This window comes from Hydra vulgaris, chromosome 07 (genome assembly GCF_038396675.1).
Source record: "Hydra vulgaris chromosome 07, alternate assembly HydraT2T_AEP".
In the NCBI taxonomy this organism is placed as follows: domain Eukaryota; kingdom Metazoa; phylum Cnidaria; class Hydrozoa; order Anthoathecata; family Hydridae; genus Hydra; species Hydra vulgaris.
The window spans coordinates 34,359,206-34,375,855 of record NC_088926.1 but is presented as its reverse complement, the minus strand read 5'-3'; the positions used below and the strand labels follow the sequence as shown (position 1 = coordinate 34,375,855).

Sequence of the window (16,650 nt, the reverse complement as noted above, 5' to 3'; positions counted from 1 at the left end):
CCGATTTTCATAATTTTTCACTTTTAAAATATTTGAGGGCTTTTTCATGGTACATAACATTCTAGTATTTGATCAATTTAAAAAAATCAGTCCACGTACCTATTAATATTGACATGTGATGGCATGAGTTATTGTAACAAAACAAAATGTTTGTTAGAAAAATGCAGAAAATTTTAACATGCTTGAACTTTAAGTTAGCTTTACTTTTAGAGGAATCACATTATGAAGCAGATATAAAATTGTACAACAATCTTCGAATTCTTTCTAAAGTGAAAGATATTGACGATTTAGAACAGCAATTTCCTATTCAAATTTATGATGATTCAAACATGGTTGATGAAAAATATTTTGATGGTGCAAGTATAGAGAAATTTAAGAATAGTTTTATAAAAAACAGCATAAGAGCCTAAAACATCATCACAAGATGAAACAGTGCTCTCTTCATGATGGAATCAACTAACCAGTTATTAGATTCTGTAGAAGTTTTGTTTAAAAAATGTGACAGGGAAGACCTTTGTTTAGATAATGATGAACAAGCCTTGATTTCTGAATTTTTAAAACCATTTTAATCGTTAGCCCTTGTGGTAAGTGCTGATAACTCTCTGAATGTTTGTTTAAAGAATGCTTTAAACATAATACTGTTCCAATTGGATTCAATTCAAGGTATTTTATTTCTAGACAATTATTTGTAAAGACAAATGTATAATTAATAAATTACATCATTACATCAATAATAGAAGTCTTTGCTATGGCAACAATCACTAAAATTTACTTGAAACTTAAAACAGTTACTTAAATTATTGACAATTTGCACTATTATCTAAGTGATATTTTATTAAGTATTATAATTCTGAACTCAAAAAGAAATTTAAGTTCTTCCAACATGATTCTTTTTATTCATGACAATATTAATATTATTTGATTTTTAATTTATTAAAAGAAAGATATTTTTGTCTTAATTTTGAATTAAATTTTTTTGTTTTTATCAAAAATATCTCATTCCTTAGTTCGAGCAACATGCTCAGCCAGAAACCAGCAACTTTAATGGTCAGCCAGTATCAGCTACTTGACAAAGTCACTCAGCTTTCAGCCATTATTTGTAACTGCTAGCCAGCAAGTTGTATATTCTAAGCATGGCTTTAACCTCAAACTATGCGTACAAAATATTGTTTTATGTATTATGCGTACAAAATATTGTTTTATGTATTATGCGTACAAAATATTGTTTTATGTATTATGCGTACAAAATAATGTTTTATGTATTATGCGTACAAAATATTGTTTTATGTATTATGCGTACAAAATATTGTTTAAGCAGTAAACTAAAAATAGAAAGATCCAATAACATTTATAAATAACTTTTGTATTCACTTTAACAGCAATTTCTGAATTGAATATTGTTTGCTGGAGATACATAACAGCAAGTTTGCACTAGTTGCAAGTTTAAAATTCTTATTTTATCTCTACATTTTTGAGTTTAAAAATAAAGCGATTTAAAGCATAAAAACTTTATGAGACGGCATGGACGGCATGGTAAATGGATTTTTATTGTTTTCTCCGCGACCTTTTTACTCATAACTTATTTTTTACTCGTAACTTATTTCTTCAATATTTCTTACATCTTCCTTGATTTCTTCAATATACGTTGGAGAATCTTCACAGTCAATTGATTCAAAATTGCTGATATCTCCCGAACTGATCATATTCCCTATTCCTTCAATTTCGTTCAGCAGCAAGAGCATATTAAAAGATGCGAAGTCAGCCTCCTCAAAGTATAGTACAGTGTTAACAAGACTGGAAATCTGAAATAATTCTGCCTTGTCGAAGCAACTTTTGAGAGATGAAGGTTGAATTGATTTCTAAGCCTAATCGACATACTTAACAGAGTCAAGAAGATTTGCGGGCTTCCCGTATTCAACTCCTGCTGCACCTCTTTTACACAAAAGACTACTTTCTTTCGGACATTCCTTTGTATTTACATCGAGGCTGTAATATGACAATATGTCTGAGAGATATAGATATTTATATTGCTTCTTGAGAGCCGCAATAATCCCCATATCACATGGTTGCTTCCAACTTGCGCAATTTGGAGGGAAGGAAACAACTTTTACAAGATTTCGCTCAAACGCCTCAAAATGTCCAAGTGCATTGTCTTATAAATAAAAGAACAGACAAGCCAGTTTAGCGTTTAACTACAGGCAAAAAGACTTTATTGAACCATTTCCAACATATAGAGACATCCATCCATGCATTTTTCTGACAAAATTACGGTATGGGCCATGTTCAACCGACTATACAAGCAGGTCGTGCAGCTTTTTCAATCATAGAACAGGGTATTTTTTGAGATCCTGTTACGTTAAAGAAAACAACTAAAGTCGGTCTTTCTTTAGATTTTTTTTACCTCTTGTAGTTACTAAGCTTTCAGTAGGCATTAACAGAGAATATCTAGGCAGCAAGCGAAAAAAAAGTCCAATTACGTCCATATTATATACCATTTCGGGTCTGTACATTATAATAACTGATTAAAGGTCCTCAAGTTGCTAAAGAAAAACAGGATCATCTTTGTCAACTTCAGCTCCTTCTCCAAAGAGATGCATTAATTTTAAGCCTCGACGAAGACGAAAGTTTGCGAGCCATTACCTAGAAGCTTTAAATTCTATATCTTTTATATTTAATTTTTGCGCTATTTCTTTTGCTTTCATTATTGCTAACGATGGAGGCAATTCAATCTTCGAACGACGCAATGCATCAATCCAAATATATAGCTCATTTTCTATTGCTTCAAATTTTCCAGACGATAATCGAAACACTTTTTTTCTAGCTTCTTCTGTCATTAGTAAACTTCTTTTTTCTATTTGATCACGATTATTCCAGAGAGATCGAGTTTAATTTTTAGTTACATTACATTCTCTTGCAATCGCTTGTTTGCTTGGCGCATCACTTTTTTTAAGTTTAGCTATAATTTTGACTCGTTGATCTACTGATAATCTTTTTCCTTTGCCTTTAGCCATAAGAAGTAAGGATAAAAAAGTTAGAATAAAAGAACTTGTGAATAGACGGCTAAATTTAAAATGAAGTTTTTTTATAAAAGTTTCTTCAATGAGACTTGACTGATAAATCGTTAAAACTTATTATTATCCGTTTAAAACAAGATTTATCCTTTACTTCGATTCGAATTCGAATTATTTATCTATTTATATTCTGATATAAATCATTGTCTCAAAATATATATTATAAAAACTAGTTTTTAACTTAACACAGGAAAATAATAGTTACGTTTTCTGATCTAATTACACTTTCAACAAAAAACGCGCAATTAACTGGGATGCGCAACTAATTGGGTGCGCAATTAAGCGAGAGACTACTGTAAATATAATCAAAAATAATTTTGTTGTTATGTTTGTCTTGTATTTAAAATAAAAATAAAATTATTTTATTCTCTTTAAACCATAAGGAGCAGAATACAATCTGCTTTATAAGATTTGATCTTTAAAATATGCACAGCTTTTTTATTTATTTTGATTTACACAACTGTTTGTGTTTACAAAACTTTTTATCTAAGGTTTTGGGTGTTCACTTGTTAGCGAGAGTATTGAGTCACGATGACTTGTTTTATTTTTTAAATTTTTTGGCATTTTTCTTGAAGATTGTCCGAAAGCTTGAGCTGGATTATTTTTTTTAAGTTACAAAGCGTTTCAATACAAGTAATAATGTTTATACAAGACATTTTTAATAAAATGGTCCAAATTCTGCGCATAGTTTGAGTAGCTTAGTTTTTGTATTAATGTTAATTAAATTAATTAAAACACCTTGTTTAGGTTTTGTTTTGTTTTTAATCAAGGCTTAGCATGGTCAAATCTTTTTTTAAACAATTTTATTATAGATTTTTATATATTATATGTTTATTTAAAAACTGTTTCAAGAAGATGTTATTTGACAATTTTTTAGACGTTTAATGATATTAAAGCTATGACGTAGTGAAAAAGGTTGCGTAGGATATTTTTAATGTTTCAAATATGACACTCACCACTTTCCGTGGTTTCAACCCTCTCAATTTTTTGCAAACATTCTCATTTGACATAAGCATAAACATGCATAAGGTTAGAGTTTGCATGTCATACCTGTCAAGAGTAATACCTGAAACATTGTACTAAGCGTTTAGAATGGATTCAGTGTATCATTAGCCAGGGTATTTGATTGATACTAGTTTGCTTATACTATAATGAAATTCACAGCTTAATGTAGTAACAATTTCTTTACCTATTCAATATATAATGATAAAAACAATTTTATGTACAAATCATTAAATGTTATTCTGAAAAATATCTAGAGACAACTATAAGCTTGTAGAAAAAAATATGTGCTCACCTGATCGCCTGATCACCTGATGAGCCTCAAACATTGTGCAGCGTCAGCAAGAATAAGTTAAAAAAGTTTTGTACAAAAATATGATAAGTAAACAGTATAAAAATGGAAAAAAAAAAAAAATGCTTTTTTCTATTTTATTCGTAAAAGTCTTGAGATTTATTTTTTGAATGAATAAAAAAAATAAATATAACAATAACTGATAATTAGTAAAAATATAAATATTTATATAAATTATTTTTATATAAATATATAATATTTATATAAATATAATTATATAAATTAATATATATATATATATAAGATAGAGAGTGAAATAGTCATGAATAGTAATCAGAAATATAAAAAATGATACAAATATAAATATCGGGAAATAGAGAAATCAGATGCTCCAATATTAACAAAGAAAACATTTTAACAGTTAGCTAGATGTCTTTTTGTATGTAAAGATAGATGATCAGACCTAGAAAACGTACGGTGACAACGCAAGCAACGAAACGGTCGCTGGCCAGTATGTTTCCTAAAGTGTCGAGTTAGTTCATCTGATCTAGCAAATCGCCAAGCGCATCCACTCCATGAGCAAGCGTATGGTTTTTCCCCTAAATTGAAATAAAATTGATTAGTACTAAGTAAAACTCATTTGAATATATTTGACAAGGATGATTATTGATGGAGCAAAAGCAGGTGATTGGTTAATAATTAATGATGAAAATAAAAAATTAGAAATCAGAATTTGAATGGTTGTATTCATGCTAATACATCATTTGAATAGTAGTATCATTAGAACGATTGTTTTTTTTAAATGCACCTTTGTTTTTTTTTGAAAAAATTGATTTGCAGCTAAACATAAAGCAACCAATTCAGTTTAAAAAAGGTAAACACACTTAAAACGAAACAAAAAAAAGTCAAAATTATTATACCTGTATGGGTTCTTTGGTGTGCTTTAAGATGAGAGGACTTAGTGTAACTTTTTGTACATCCAGGATGGGTACATTTATGTGTTCTTGCTGCAGCACGTCGAACTTGGATACTTTCACCCAAGCTTGTTGTACTAATTGTTCTAGGTTTTGCGGTATATAAAGGATTTCCTTTAGACTGCTGGGTTGATTTAAAAAAATGTTTTTCAATAATTCTTGGATCAATATCTACCGGTGATATGACAAGCGGTCGAGAATTCTCACCTTGCTTTAACTGTGTAATACTTGAAAGTTCAGTTAAATTTACGGCTACCGGTCCCCGGTTTGTCATAATACAATAGTTTTTAGCAGGATGATATGTTTCTAATCTTATGGTACTTTGCTGACTCACAATTTGATAGCATTCTGTAGTTCCTCCATTAGATAGAGTAGTTAAAATAAGCTGAGGAGGTACAGCTTCTAAAGAATTCGAGCTATTTGATTGGATACTAAGAAGATTTTGAGAATCTTGTAAAACTGTAGTTATTACAGGTTCAAATCGCTGACGTGATTGTTTTGTTTCAGACCATGAAACTATATTAGGTTCCTGTTTATTAAGCCAGTGGCTACTAGTATCTATAAATTTTAATGGAACAGGTAAATAGTCAGTCGGTGAAGGCGGTAAAGCATCATCTTCTATTTTAATATAAAATTCTTTTGATAAATTTTTTTCATGATTATTAATCTCGACATCTAAAGGAGGCAAAACATCTAAACTTTCTTGTTTAATTTTAACTAAGCTTTCTTTAGAAAATATGTCATCAATATTTGCAGTAAAATGATCTTCGGGAACCATATAAGTATCTTCAACGCTATCTGGAACTGAATCGTCACTAGAAGAACTTTCAAATTCTTCCCATAACTAATAAAAAACAAAACAAAAAAAGTAAGAAATTTTTTATATCAATCATTATTAAAAAAAAGAATTAAAACACTTTTAATCTATATATATATATATATATATATATATATATATATATATATATATATATATATATATATATATATATATATATATAAATGTATAAGTATTTTTCTTCCTATGTTTTCTTTTTATATTTTGCTTCCTGATGAACCTACCGATAGTGAAACAAGTTGTCGTAGATAAAATTAGATGAGTGTTTTTAGTTATTTATATATAAATCATTTATATATATATATATATATATATATATATATATATATATATATATATATATATATATATATATATATATATATATATATATATATATATATATATGTACACACACACACATACACACACACATATATATATATATATATGTATATATATATATATATATATATATATATATATATGTATATATATATATATATATATATATATATATATATATATATATATATATACATATATATATGTATGTATATATATATATATATATATATATATATATATATATATATATATATATATATATATATATATATATATGTATATATATATATATATATATATATATATATATATATATATATATATATATATATATATATATATATATAAATGATTTTTGTTATGTCTTGTTTTAGTTGTTTTGAGGTATAGAGTTTAATTGAAATAAATCAAAGTTTAATGTTTCCAATGTTTTCCAGAGTTTCTAAACCATGATTGACACTTCATGCGCTTTTAATTTACTTTATAATTTCAATCCTGTGGTAGGACCATAGGCGTATACTTTAATGGTAGGGAACTAGGTACTTTAAAGATAACTTTAAATAGTGTTCAAGTAAACAATGCAACTTTGAAAACCAGATACTTAAATCCAGTTTTTAAAGCTTTACATTGCCTATGTTCACCTGCTCCTCCTCGTTCGTTTCTCCTTCTAGTTCGCCCGCTCCTCCTGAAAAAATATATGGAGCAGCTGGAAAAAATACAAAGCAAAACAACTAAATTATTTCCTCAAATTAGTTTTTTAAAACCAAAAAAAATTTTTTAATAAAGTCAATTGGTGGTGTATGGGACCGTACTCAAGCACAACGAATAGAAAAGCAACAAAAACTCATATACTTTAAATATATAAGGAAAAAATATAATTTACTTTCAAATGTTTTTTATAAATACATTTTGATACTTTATGAAGTATACGCTAAATACGAGTTAAAAGTTAAGAAAGGTTCATTTGTTAAATGGAACAAAGCAGAACTTAATGTCAAACTCAAACCAGTTTATTTTAACATACACGTATATTTTTTAATTCTTTTAAGCATTTCATTACTTGAATATTGAATCATATCTTATTTTTAGTATGTGATGATTTTGTAATATTGTTTTAAAGAGGATGCGCCACAATTAATTTTTTTTGCGAAAATTTATTTAATCATAGTAATATTTTAAACAAATTTACTATAGTAATTTGTATTATTAAAAAATAAAACTTTGTAGTTACAAACCATTTTTTCATTTTTCTATTTTAAAAATGTAGTTGTAATCAAAAAATGAGACTAAATAGGTTTTTTAAATTTAAAAGATTTATTCACAATTGGATGGACAATGAAAAAAATGAAACTTTAATAATGTTTAAACTAATTTACTTTTGTTGTTAAGTGAATATATATATATATATATATATATATATATATATATATATATATATATATATATATATATATATATATATTCACTTAACAACAAAAGTTTTTCCCTATATATAATATATATATATATATATATTATATATAGGGAAAAACGGGCGAGATGGTTTTTCATATAACAAAACAATATAAAAATTAAAAATGGACGGAAAAGAAACTGTATTTATATCTCATATTTTAAAACAAATGTTTTTTTATATATTGTTAACGTAATTTTATACGCATAAGTTTATTTTTGTACAAAATGTTATGTTGCACTTAAAAAAATATACCTCGGTTTAGGTTATTGCTAAGAGATATTTTTTGTTTATTTTGTGTTGTGTAGTTGGTAGTTTTTAAAATTTTATAAAATTGGAGACGCATAATAATAAGTCATAATAATAATAATAATAAGTCATAATAATAATAATAAGTCATCTTGCTCCGTTTACGTGGCCATATGACAAATTTATATTTATTACAAATCTTTTACTTGCAAAATGAAAGAACATGCAAGCAATGAATCGCTATGATAAAACAAACTGATAAAGTGTTATTGCTTTAACAGGTTTATAAAAAGTCAGGATTTTCAAAATATTCGCCATCTTGCCCCATCTTCCCTTTTATATATATATATATATATATATATACCTACTATAGTGTATTTATATAAGTATTTGCTCTCTTTTTTTGGTTATCTTAATCAATACGGCTTTTTTAGAAAAAGAAAAAAAAACGAAGAATAATAAATGAAAAGATTGCTGCCCCATGCCAAACTCTCATTTGATGTAGCAGCACTCTGCTGCGAGTCAGCCTTTTTGTCAGTCAATGTATGTATAAAAGTCCCCAGCAGCAGACAGTATGACGTCAGACTGCTCACCTAAATCAGCAGTATAAGATATATATGTTATGGATGTTGATTGCGTCAACCATAACTGCTAACTTTGTACTGCTTGAATGATCTTAAGAAACTACCTGACCTGTGAGAATACTTCAGGCTTACCGGTTACTAGCTACAGGCTAGTAACAGGTTTGTAAAACGCTATTAAATTAATTTAATAATTTTAACTAACATAAATGATTTTTATAATGATTTTCATTTAACTGTTGATGAAAATCATTATAAAAATCATTTATGTTAGTTAAAATTATTAATTTAAATGTTATATTTTATAACATCAGAAAAAAATTCAATTAAAAAAAAAAATACAGTATTTGAACATTTTGGGTGAAGTTTCAAAAAAATAAGTTAATGTAGTTACGGAAATTATTTTTGCCAAAAATTCGTTTAATTATTTGCAGACATTATGTATTTATTTTGTTTTTTGGTTAATTAATATATCACAATTCATTGATATTATATTTATACACATAATGGTGTGAACAATTTCTATTTATTGAAACCACTGGGTAATTTTAAGTACTAATGAAGTAAGGTTAATAAAAATACGTCTATTCTATTTCTTCTTATAAAATATTGTTTATGAGTTAATATTATATTGTGAAGAATTGTTCGAGGAAACAATATAAAACAACAATAGAACACTAATTGCTTATTGTTATTGTATTATACGCCACTACTGGGACATTAAAGCACTTATTTATCTAGAAAAATGACGTTTAGAATAATGACGTTTTTAGACATAATGCAAGGGAATCATCTTACAGAATTTTGCGACATTACCATTTACGGCAAAAAACAATCTAGACTAATAAGAGATTAAAAAGTATGATTAAATCCGTTGCCATGGTAGGAGCTTTTTAATACAAATGATTTGACATTAACCTAATTTGATCTTTTTTTTTAAACTCAGTCATGATCTAATACAGAAGTTAAAAAACTGCAGAACTGTAAAACAGTTGCGTAATAGCATTGATCAAAACAAATGTTTAACTTAAAATCTAAATGTTTAATGTTTGACTAGTGTAAAATCTTTAAAATAAAGCGATAAATGAATTTAAGTTTAGTTTTTTTTAATAAATAGAATAACTTCTTATTTAAAAAAATATATATATATTTTTACGTAATAGTTAATTCTTAATCGCTGTTAAGACTAAGGGTTCGGCATCTCCTCTCAAAACCTTTTAGGGTCGGTTCAACAAAGATTCTAAGTGTTGCATAACAAGATAATCGTAGTTTTACTGGCATTACTTATTTTATTACTAATTAAACAGAGTTCACTGGTTAGAGGTGGGTTTTGGAAGGCTTATTTTTATTTTTAGTAAAAATGGAAAATAAACCTTATTGCTAACAAAAATATTTTTGTGCAAACAGCTACAGCTTTAAAGATTTTCAAATTTCAGTTATTTTTAAAATGTTAAAATTTAGATCTAAAAACCTTGAATAGTACTTTTAAATTTACGATTTCCAGATATAACAGTCATCAAAGTTTTATAGTTTCCATTTAAAAGTTTCAACAAAAATGTTTGTAAATAAATTAAACGTTTGGCACAATAAATTTTAAACAAGTTCCAAGTTAATGGTTGTTAGACAAAAATCTAAACGAAATTTTTTGTTTATATTTAAAAGTAGTTTCATATTTAAAGCACGTTTGTAAATAAATTAAGATTTGGCACTGCATATGTCGAACAAATCCCCAAACTTATAATTCTCAGACAAAACAGTTATAGAAGTTTGTTTATATTTAATGTGAAAACACATGAATTTCAACAAGTATAATGATTGAATGGTTATCAATGAATGGCTAAATTGTTTTAACGCAAATCTTTTTTGTTTACTTGAAATTTGTAAAGATTTAAAAAGATTATTGGTTTTAAACATAATTTTTTTTTATTAAAAAAATATATTTTTAAAGTAATAAGATTTTAACATGGTTTATAATGTAATAATAAAACTATTTCTTTTAACTTATTGAAAATGCATTAAAACATGTTCAAGAAAAATTTTTTTTTTTACCTTATATATGTTTGTGCAGAAGATTTAAAATTTTACCAAATTACAATAAAAACATTGTCAACTACATATTAAAAATTAGAGACTTTGAAAAGACTTGATTTCTAAAGTCGTTGTTATAGAAACTATTAAATACTAAACCTTATTATGCGAGTTGTTAAACCTCGGCATGTTGTTACTTTACGTAAAGTTCTTGAGGAATAAATTCTTATAAACCTCAATGTGTGGGTTTTAAGTGTTTTCAATAATTTTTTATATTTTGTTGTAATAACGTGTTTTTCTCAAATTTAAATACAACTAATTTCATAATAAGGGTATGTGAAAAAAAAAATCTATTGTAAAACAAAAAAACAAAAAAAGAGGTGAAAACATTTAAGTCTCATAACAATTGTTGCTAAAGAAAACAAGCTTTTGAGTTTGCCATGTTTATGGGGATTTTTTTAAATTTCATGTTGTCTTTCTTGATAGAAAGGAAATCAGACACGAGTGTTAAATAATGACTATGTTGTAAATCTTAATCAAGTGACTGCTAACTAAATGGTGACTAAGTGGTAAGTGTTGATCAAGTTACTGGTAACTAAATGACTGGATAATAACAGTTAAAAAAAATTTCATAATATAAATAAAAATAGAAAAAAAAAATCCACACATTTTTTGAAGAAAAGTAATTAGAGAAAAAAAGCTGCAGAGAAGTTCAGAAATTGTTTTTAAAAGTTATATAAGTGAATAATACAAAGTATGCAGCAGCAACAACAACAATAGCAACAAAAAACAGTAGTATGCAACTAAAATTTAAAAAAATTATAATAAAAAAATTAAAAAAATTAAAATTAAAAAAGGAAAATTACTGAATTTATATCAGTAAAGTATCTTCATGTATATCATGCCAGAAAAGTATTGCAAATCAAAAATATTTTAAGTAACTTTTACATCAGAAAAATAAAATCGTCGCAGTTATAAAAGTAAAAACACAACTTACCGACTGAAAATCATAGCTCCATTCTGAATCCTCCACAGAAGGTTTTCTTTTATTAAATACTTCAGCTGTAGAAGCCAGCAATGGATCAGCAACACTCATCATTATGACTGACTAGTATCCAAAAATATAAAATCAATAAAACGTTGCTCTAATATTTTTAATTTGCAATTGTTGTTTGTTTATAACGGAGCAAAGTGGATATAAGCAAAATTGATATAAAGAATAAAAAGATATCAACTCAGAATTTACTTTAACAGCCGCTGTATAATTATTTCAGCATTGATGAGAATTGACTGAATTTTATAAAAAACCATTTATTATTAATCCTTGGGCTTGATGAATTCCACATAAAATTACAAAAATTAATTTAGATTTCTTTATTCTATGTTAAAACGGAGTAGACAGCAAGAAAGAAATGAAAGGAAGGATTGTATTATGGAATATTTCAAACGTTAAATTTACGAAAGTAACATCCACAATCTTGGAAACAGAAGCATAAAGCGCAGATAACAAAGTTATAAAGGAATATGTTATGATAAACAGTTTAAAGATTAACAGCTATCAAGGAATCACCTTATTAAAACCCAGTCTTTTATGTTCTCCTCCTTAGAGGCAAGTTATGTTGCTGTAAGATTGGTTATGATCCAAACATTGCAAAAACTACTTAATCCATCAAACTTTAATATCTTAACTTCATACTTGGATAATCCTCCAAACTTTTATTTATTAAAATATCAAAATACTTTATACTATTGTACAAATTATTATTCAAATTATAATAAATAAAAGTTCTATAGTTGTTTATCATTAAAATTTTATAACTTTATTTAAAAATGTTGTAACTTTTATTTCAGTCCGTTAAATGAAAACTCCAAAACATTATTATAGTTCTCTATTTATACGCTTTTCTATTTACTTGATATATTCAATTGAAAGAATTTTAGCAAAAATAATTCTGTTATTGTAAAGCTTATTGAAATTCTCCCTGAGAGAGAGAGTTAAGTTGTACTTTTCGTTTGAGTGCTAGCGCGATTAGATTCTTTTCATGCAAAATATTTGTGTTAGCCATTCTATGACGCGTGAAGTTAGTAAAGGATTCGTAATAGTAAGAACTATGTTTTGTTGGTAAACATAAAAATGAATTATTTGCTTATAACAAAAGTCTCGTGTAAAAGAGAATATCTTTTATTATCTGATATTGATTTTATACATAAAAGCACATTTAAATATGCAAAGTGGACGGGCTTTGCTTAACCGCATTGTAACAATTTTTCAAATATTTGCTTTACATTCATAAATTGTTGCGAATCCACAAATTCCCGCTTGTATTAAACTGTCCATTCCAAAAATAGATTATTCAATTTACTTATTTACGTATCAATTACATTTGTTAAAAAAATTGTTGATAATAATGTGGTATTGTTTTTACTAATTTGACGAGTATACAGTATAACTTATGAAATATTTGTTAATCACTCTATCGAGAAAATACCTGAGTTCACTTAGAAGAATTACCTTCCTTTTTGTAACAAAGTACTAGTTTTACAAGCGAAGAAATTTATATTTCTTCATATGTTTTTTCTATATATCTTTAAACTATTTCAAATTTAAATATTACCACTTATTTTACCTAATTCTAACCTCGCGATATTAGCCATATCGCAAGGTTAGAGTTATCTTGTTCTCTCCACTTTTGAACATTGAGTTATTCATTGTGTTATGTGCCTTAAATGAGTGTTTTTTTATTGTACTGAAACCTAAGTTATTATCAAAAAGTTGCGGAGAAGACATAAGTATAATAAAAAGTATAAGTAAACTCTTTCAATATGCCGTCTCCTAAAGTTTTTATTTTTTAAATCGTTTTATCTCAAAACTCTAAAATGTGGAGAAAGAACAAGATAATTCTAACCACGTAATATTTCAACGTCAAAGGTTAACCGGTTTTTTATGGTAAGATTTCCACGTAATTCTGTCTTTTAACTCGGTATCAATATTAAACGTCAAATTGACACTGTTATTGTTCATGTATCGCTTGTTTATTAAGCGACGGATTACCACTGATCGTAATTTAAAAAAAAGCCATAGTGAAGAAGTTATCTCTTTTAAAGTAGAATCAAAACATGTTTTATAAAACATATTGTTTAACATAGCATCAATATCAGTAGTTCATGCAGCAATATATCCCTTGCATCATGTAATTTGCACAGCGGACCCCTGTGTCTGGCCTTATTATGCAATAAAGTGATGGTTCTTACTCACCTCGTAGCAAGTGATGTGGCGATCTTTTGATGAAGTTTGTGGTTGTGAAAAAAATATATATGTATGAATTGGTTACAATAAATCCTTCATTATTAACGGTTTAAGATTCTATTATAACAAATATTACAATCTATACAATTTAAATTATATTATATTATTATTAATACCGATGTTAATACTACTTTAACTTAGTGACATATCTGTTATACAGTAGAATCCCGTTTACTCAGACTCTGAACGGTTATATATATTTTGTCCGACTTTCGAGTTAAGCGAAGCTTTCGGTATGTATAGAGAATTTAAGGGGGATTGAAAATTTGTCCGGTTTGTAAAAGTCCGACTTATCAAAGATCTAAGTTAACGGGACTCTACTGTACTTTCAGACATATAATAAACTTTTCAATGTTTATTATAATAAAAAAATAAGTTTTAAATTGTAAGTAAATAAAACGGTAAAAACTAAAAAAAGAGAACGCAAAATTTTATTCGAAAGTATAATAAAATGGGTAAAATATTTACACTTAAGTAATGCCAGATATAAAGATTTAAATCTCTAAGAGAAAAAAGAGGACTAGCCCTCCTCTATATCTTAAAATTTCTATTAAAAAAAGGTCCTATAAAAAAAGTGAGGGACGCGTGACCTTTACCCCTTTTCCCCTTCCCAGCGTCGTCAGTCTTGAGAAATAAGAGTTTTATTTTAATAAAACTCTTATTTCTCAAGACTTAAAATTTAAAATTTAGTATAAAAAAAGGTTGCTTAAAAGCAACCTTTTTTATACTAAATTTTAAAATTAACTTTCTAAAACATAACATTAAAAAAGTCAATTAGCAGTTATCGATATTTCCATTTTAGTTTCATTGACAGCTAAAACTAATTATTAGCATTGCTAATTGAGTATAGAAAGGTCAGATCGGAGCAAATAATAAATTATTTACTCCGATCTTTTATAATATAGTAAAATTTACTAACAAAACGGTCTTATAAGCGTAATACGATCTTATAAGTATAGTACGAATAAAAATACGATCTTATAAGTATAGTACAATCTAATAACGGTACAATCTTATAAGTACGACCTTATAACGACACGATCTCATAAGTACAATCTAATAACATACGATCTTATAAACTAAGGAGTAAAAAAATTTCAATTCTATTTAAACATTGAAAATTTTCTTATAAAAATAACCAAATAATAATAATTTGTTTTAATGTTTTTTTAAAAATACCATAAATGATAAAGATTTCTAACTTTAAACACAGACAAATTAATTCATAAACGAAGCATTAAAGCTAATTTCATCCTGGAGCGACGCAATTAGTCACAGAGCAACACATTTCGTCTTAGCGCAAAACAGTTTTAACAAACTTTTTTTATTTAATGGTATTTTTCTTCGGAAACCAAAAGTTTAAAAAATTTTTTTTTTCCAAATGGACCTCAAACTCTTGAAACTTTATAGTACTTTACCGGACTTAAGTTCTGTTAAAAGTTCTGTTTTTTTTTTTCATTAATATACCTTATTTGATGTAATATTCTTATATATGTGTGTGTGTGAATATTTTCAAATAATAAGATTATATTACCTTATTTGATGTAATATTCTTAAATATGGGTGTATATTTTCAAATAATAAGATTATATATACGCGCTTTTAAACAAGTTAAAGCTAATTTAATTAAATCCTAATGATAAGTTGATTAACGACCTGGTTCCAACAGTCATGTTTTTATTTTTATTTTTTTAATGCACTCCTTAACTTAAAAAACTTCAAATAAAAGCTTTTACTTTATCCATAACCAAGTTTTAGTCTCCAAGTACTTATTATTTATAATTAATGATTTTCAGCATACTCTAGCCCGCTATACATTGGTTCAAAATTCATAATATATTGGTTAAAAAAGTTTGATCGATCTTTTTATTAGGTTTAAACCTAATAAAAACGTCTAAGAAACGTTTTAAAAACGTACCGTGCCCACTGGGTTCAAGTTTCAAAATCATTTCAATATCATTGAACAAATGTAATCAATGAAAACTTAATTAGATAAATTTGTTTTGTAATAATAATTAATTAAACTTTATTTCTTGTGCATTTAAAACATAAAGTTTAATAACTAACATAAAATTTGTGTTAAAAATAATAATATAGAAAAAAACTGGGCACCAGTGCACGGATTATACGCTCTATGTATATAAACATCATGTATACTTTTGGTGGCCTGAATTGTATTTCATTAAAAAGTCGTTACGGTTAGATACCTTTTATGTTACTATATAAATAAAAAACACAGTATATTACAACTGAATCGATGTATACAAAAACGTTTTAAGTCATAAAAACTATTTTTTCGGGGAACGAAAAAAAAACTTATTAAATCCAAAATTATAACTTTAATAAATTCAAAAAAAAAATCTGGGTGCTATTTGACATCTTTAAATATTAGATTGTTAAAAAATATATCGAAATTTGTGATATATATATGTGTTATACATAGTTAAAGTTGTCTGACTTAAAGATAGTTTTTATGACTTAGAACGTTTTTGTATACATCGAATCAACTCTTCTTTAGTAAAATTTTA

The 16,650-nt window shown here is 26.5% G+C and overlaps 1 protein-coding gene and 1 long non-coding RNA gene across 2 annotated transcripts in view; one reads left to right on the top strand and one right to left on the bottom strand.

The window, feature by feature from the left end:
* The window catches only part of LOC136082428 (uncharacterized), a 47,520-nt gene that overhangs the window by 13,090 nt on the left and 17,780 nt on the right, over positions 1–16,650 (top strand). The window contains exon 3 of the long non-coding RNA XR_010639686.1: positions 1,008–6,207. This is a non-coding gene — a long non-coding RNA (uncharacterized LOC136082428). The remainder of the gene's footprint in view (positions 1–1,007; positions 6,208–16,650) is intronic.
* LOC100207748 (Krueppel-like factor 8) lies at positions 4,237–12,343 on the bottom strand. Its single transcript, XM_065801684.1, has 3 exons — positions 11,813–12,343; positions 5,286–6,183; positions 4,237–4,964 (listed from the first exon to the last, which is right to left on the bottom strand). The coding sequence occupies exons 1-3, from the start codon at positions 11,912–11,914 to the stop codon at positions 4,780–4,782; spliced, it is 1,185 nt and encodes a 394-aa protein (XP_065657756.1). The 5' UTR covers positions 11,915–12,343; the 3' UTR covers positions 4,237–4,779.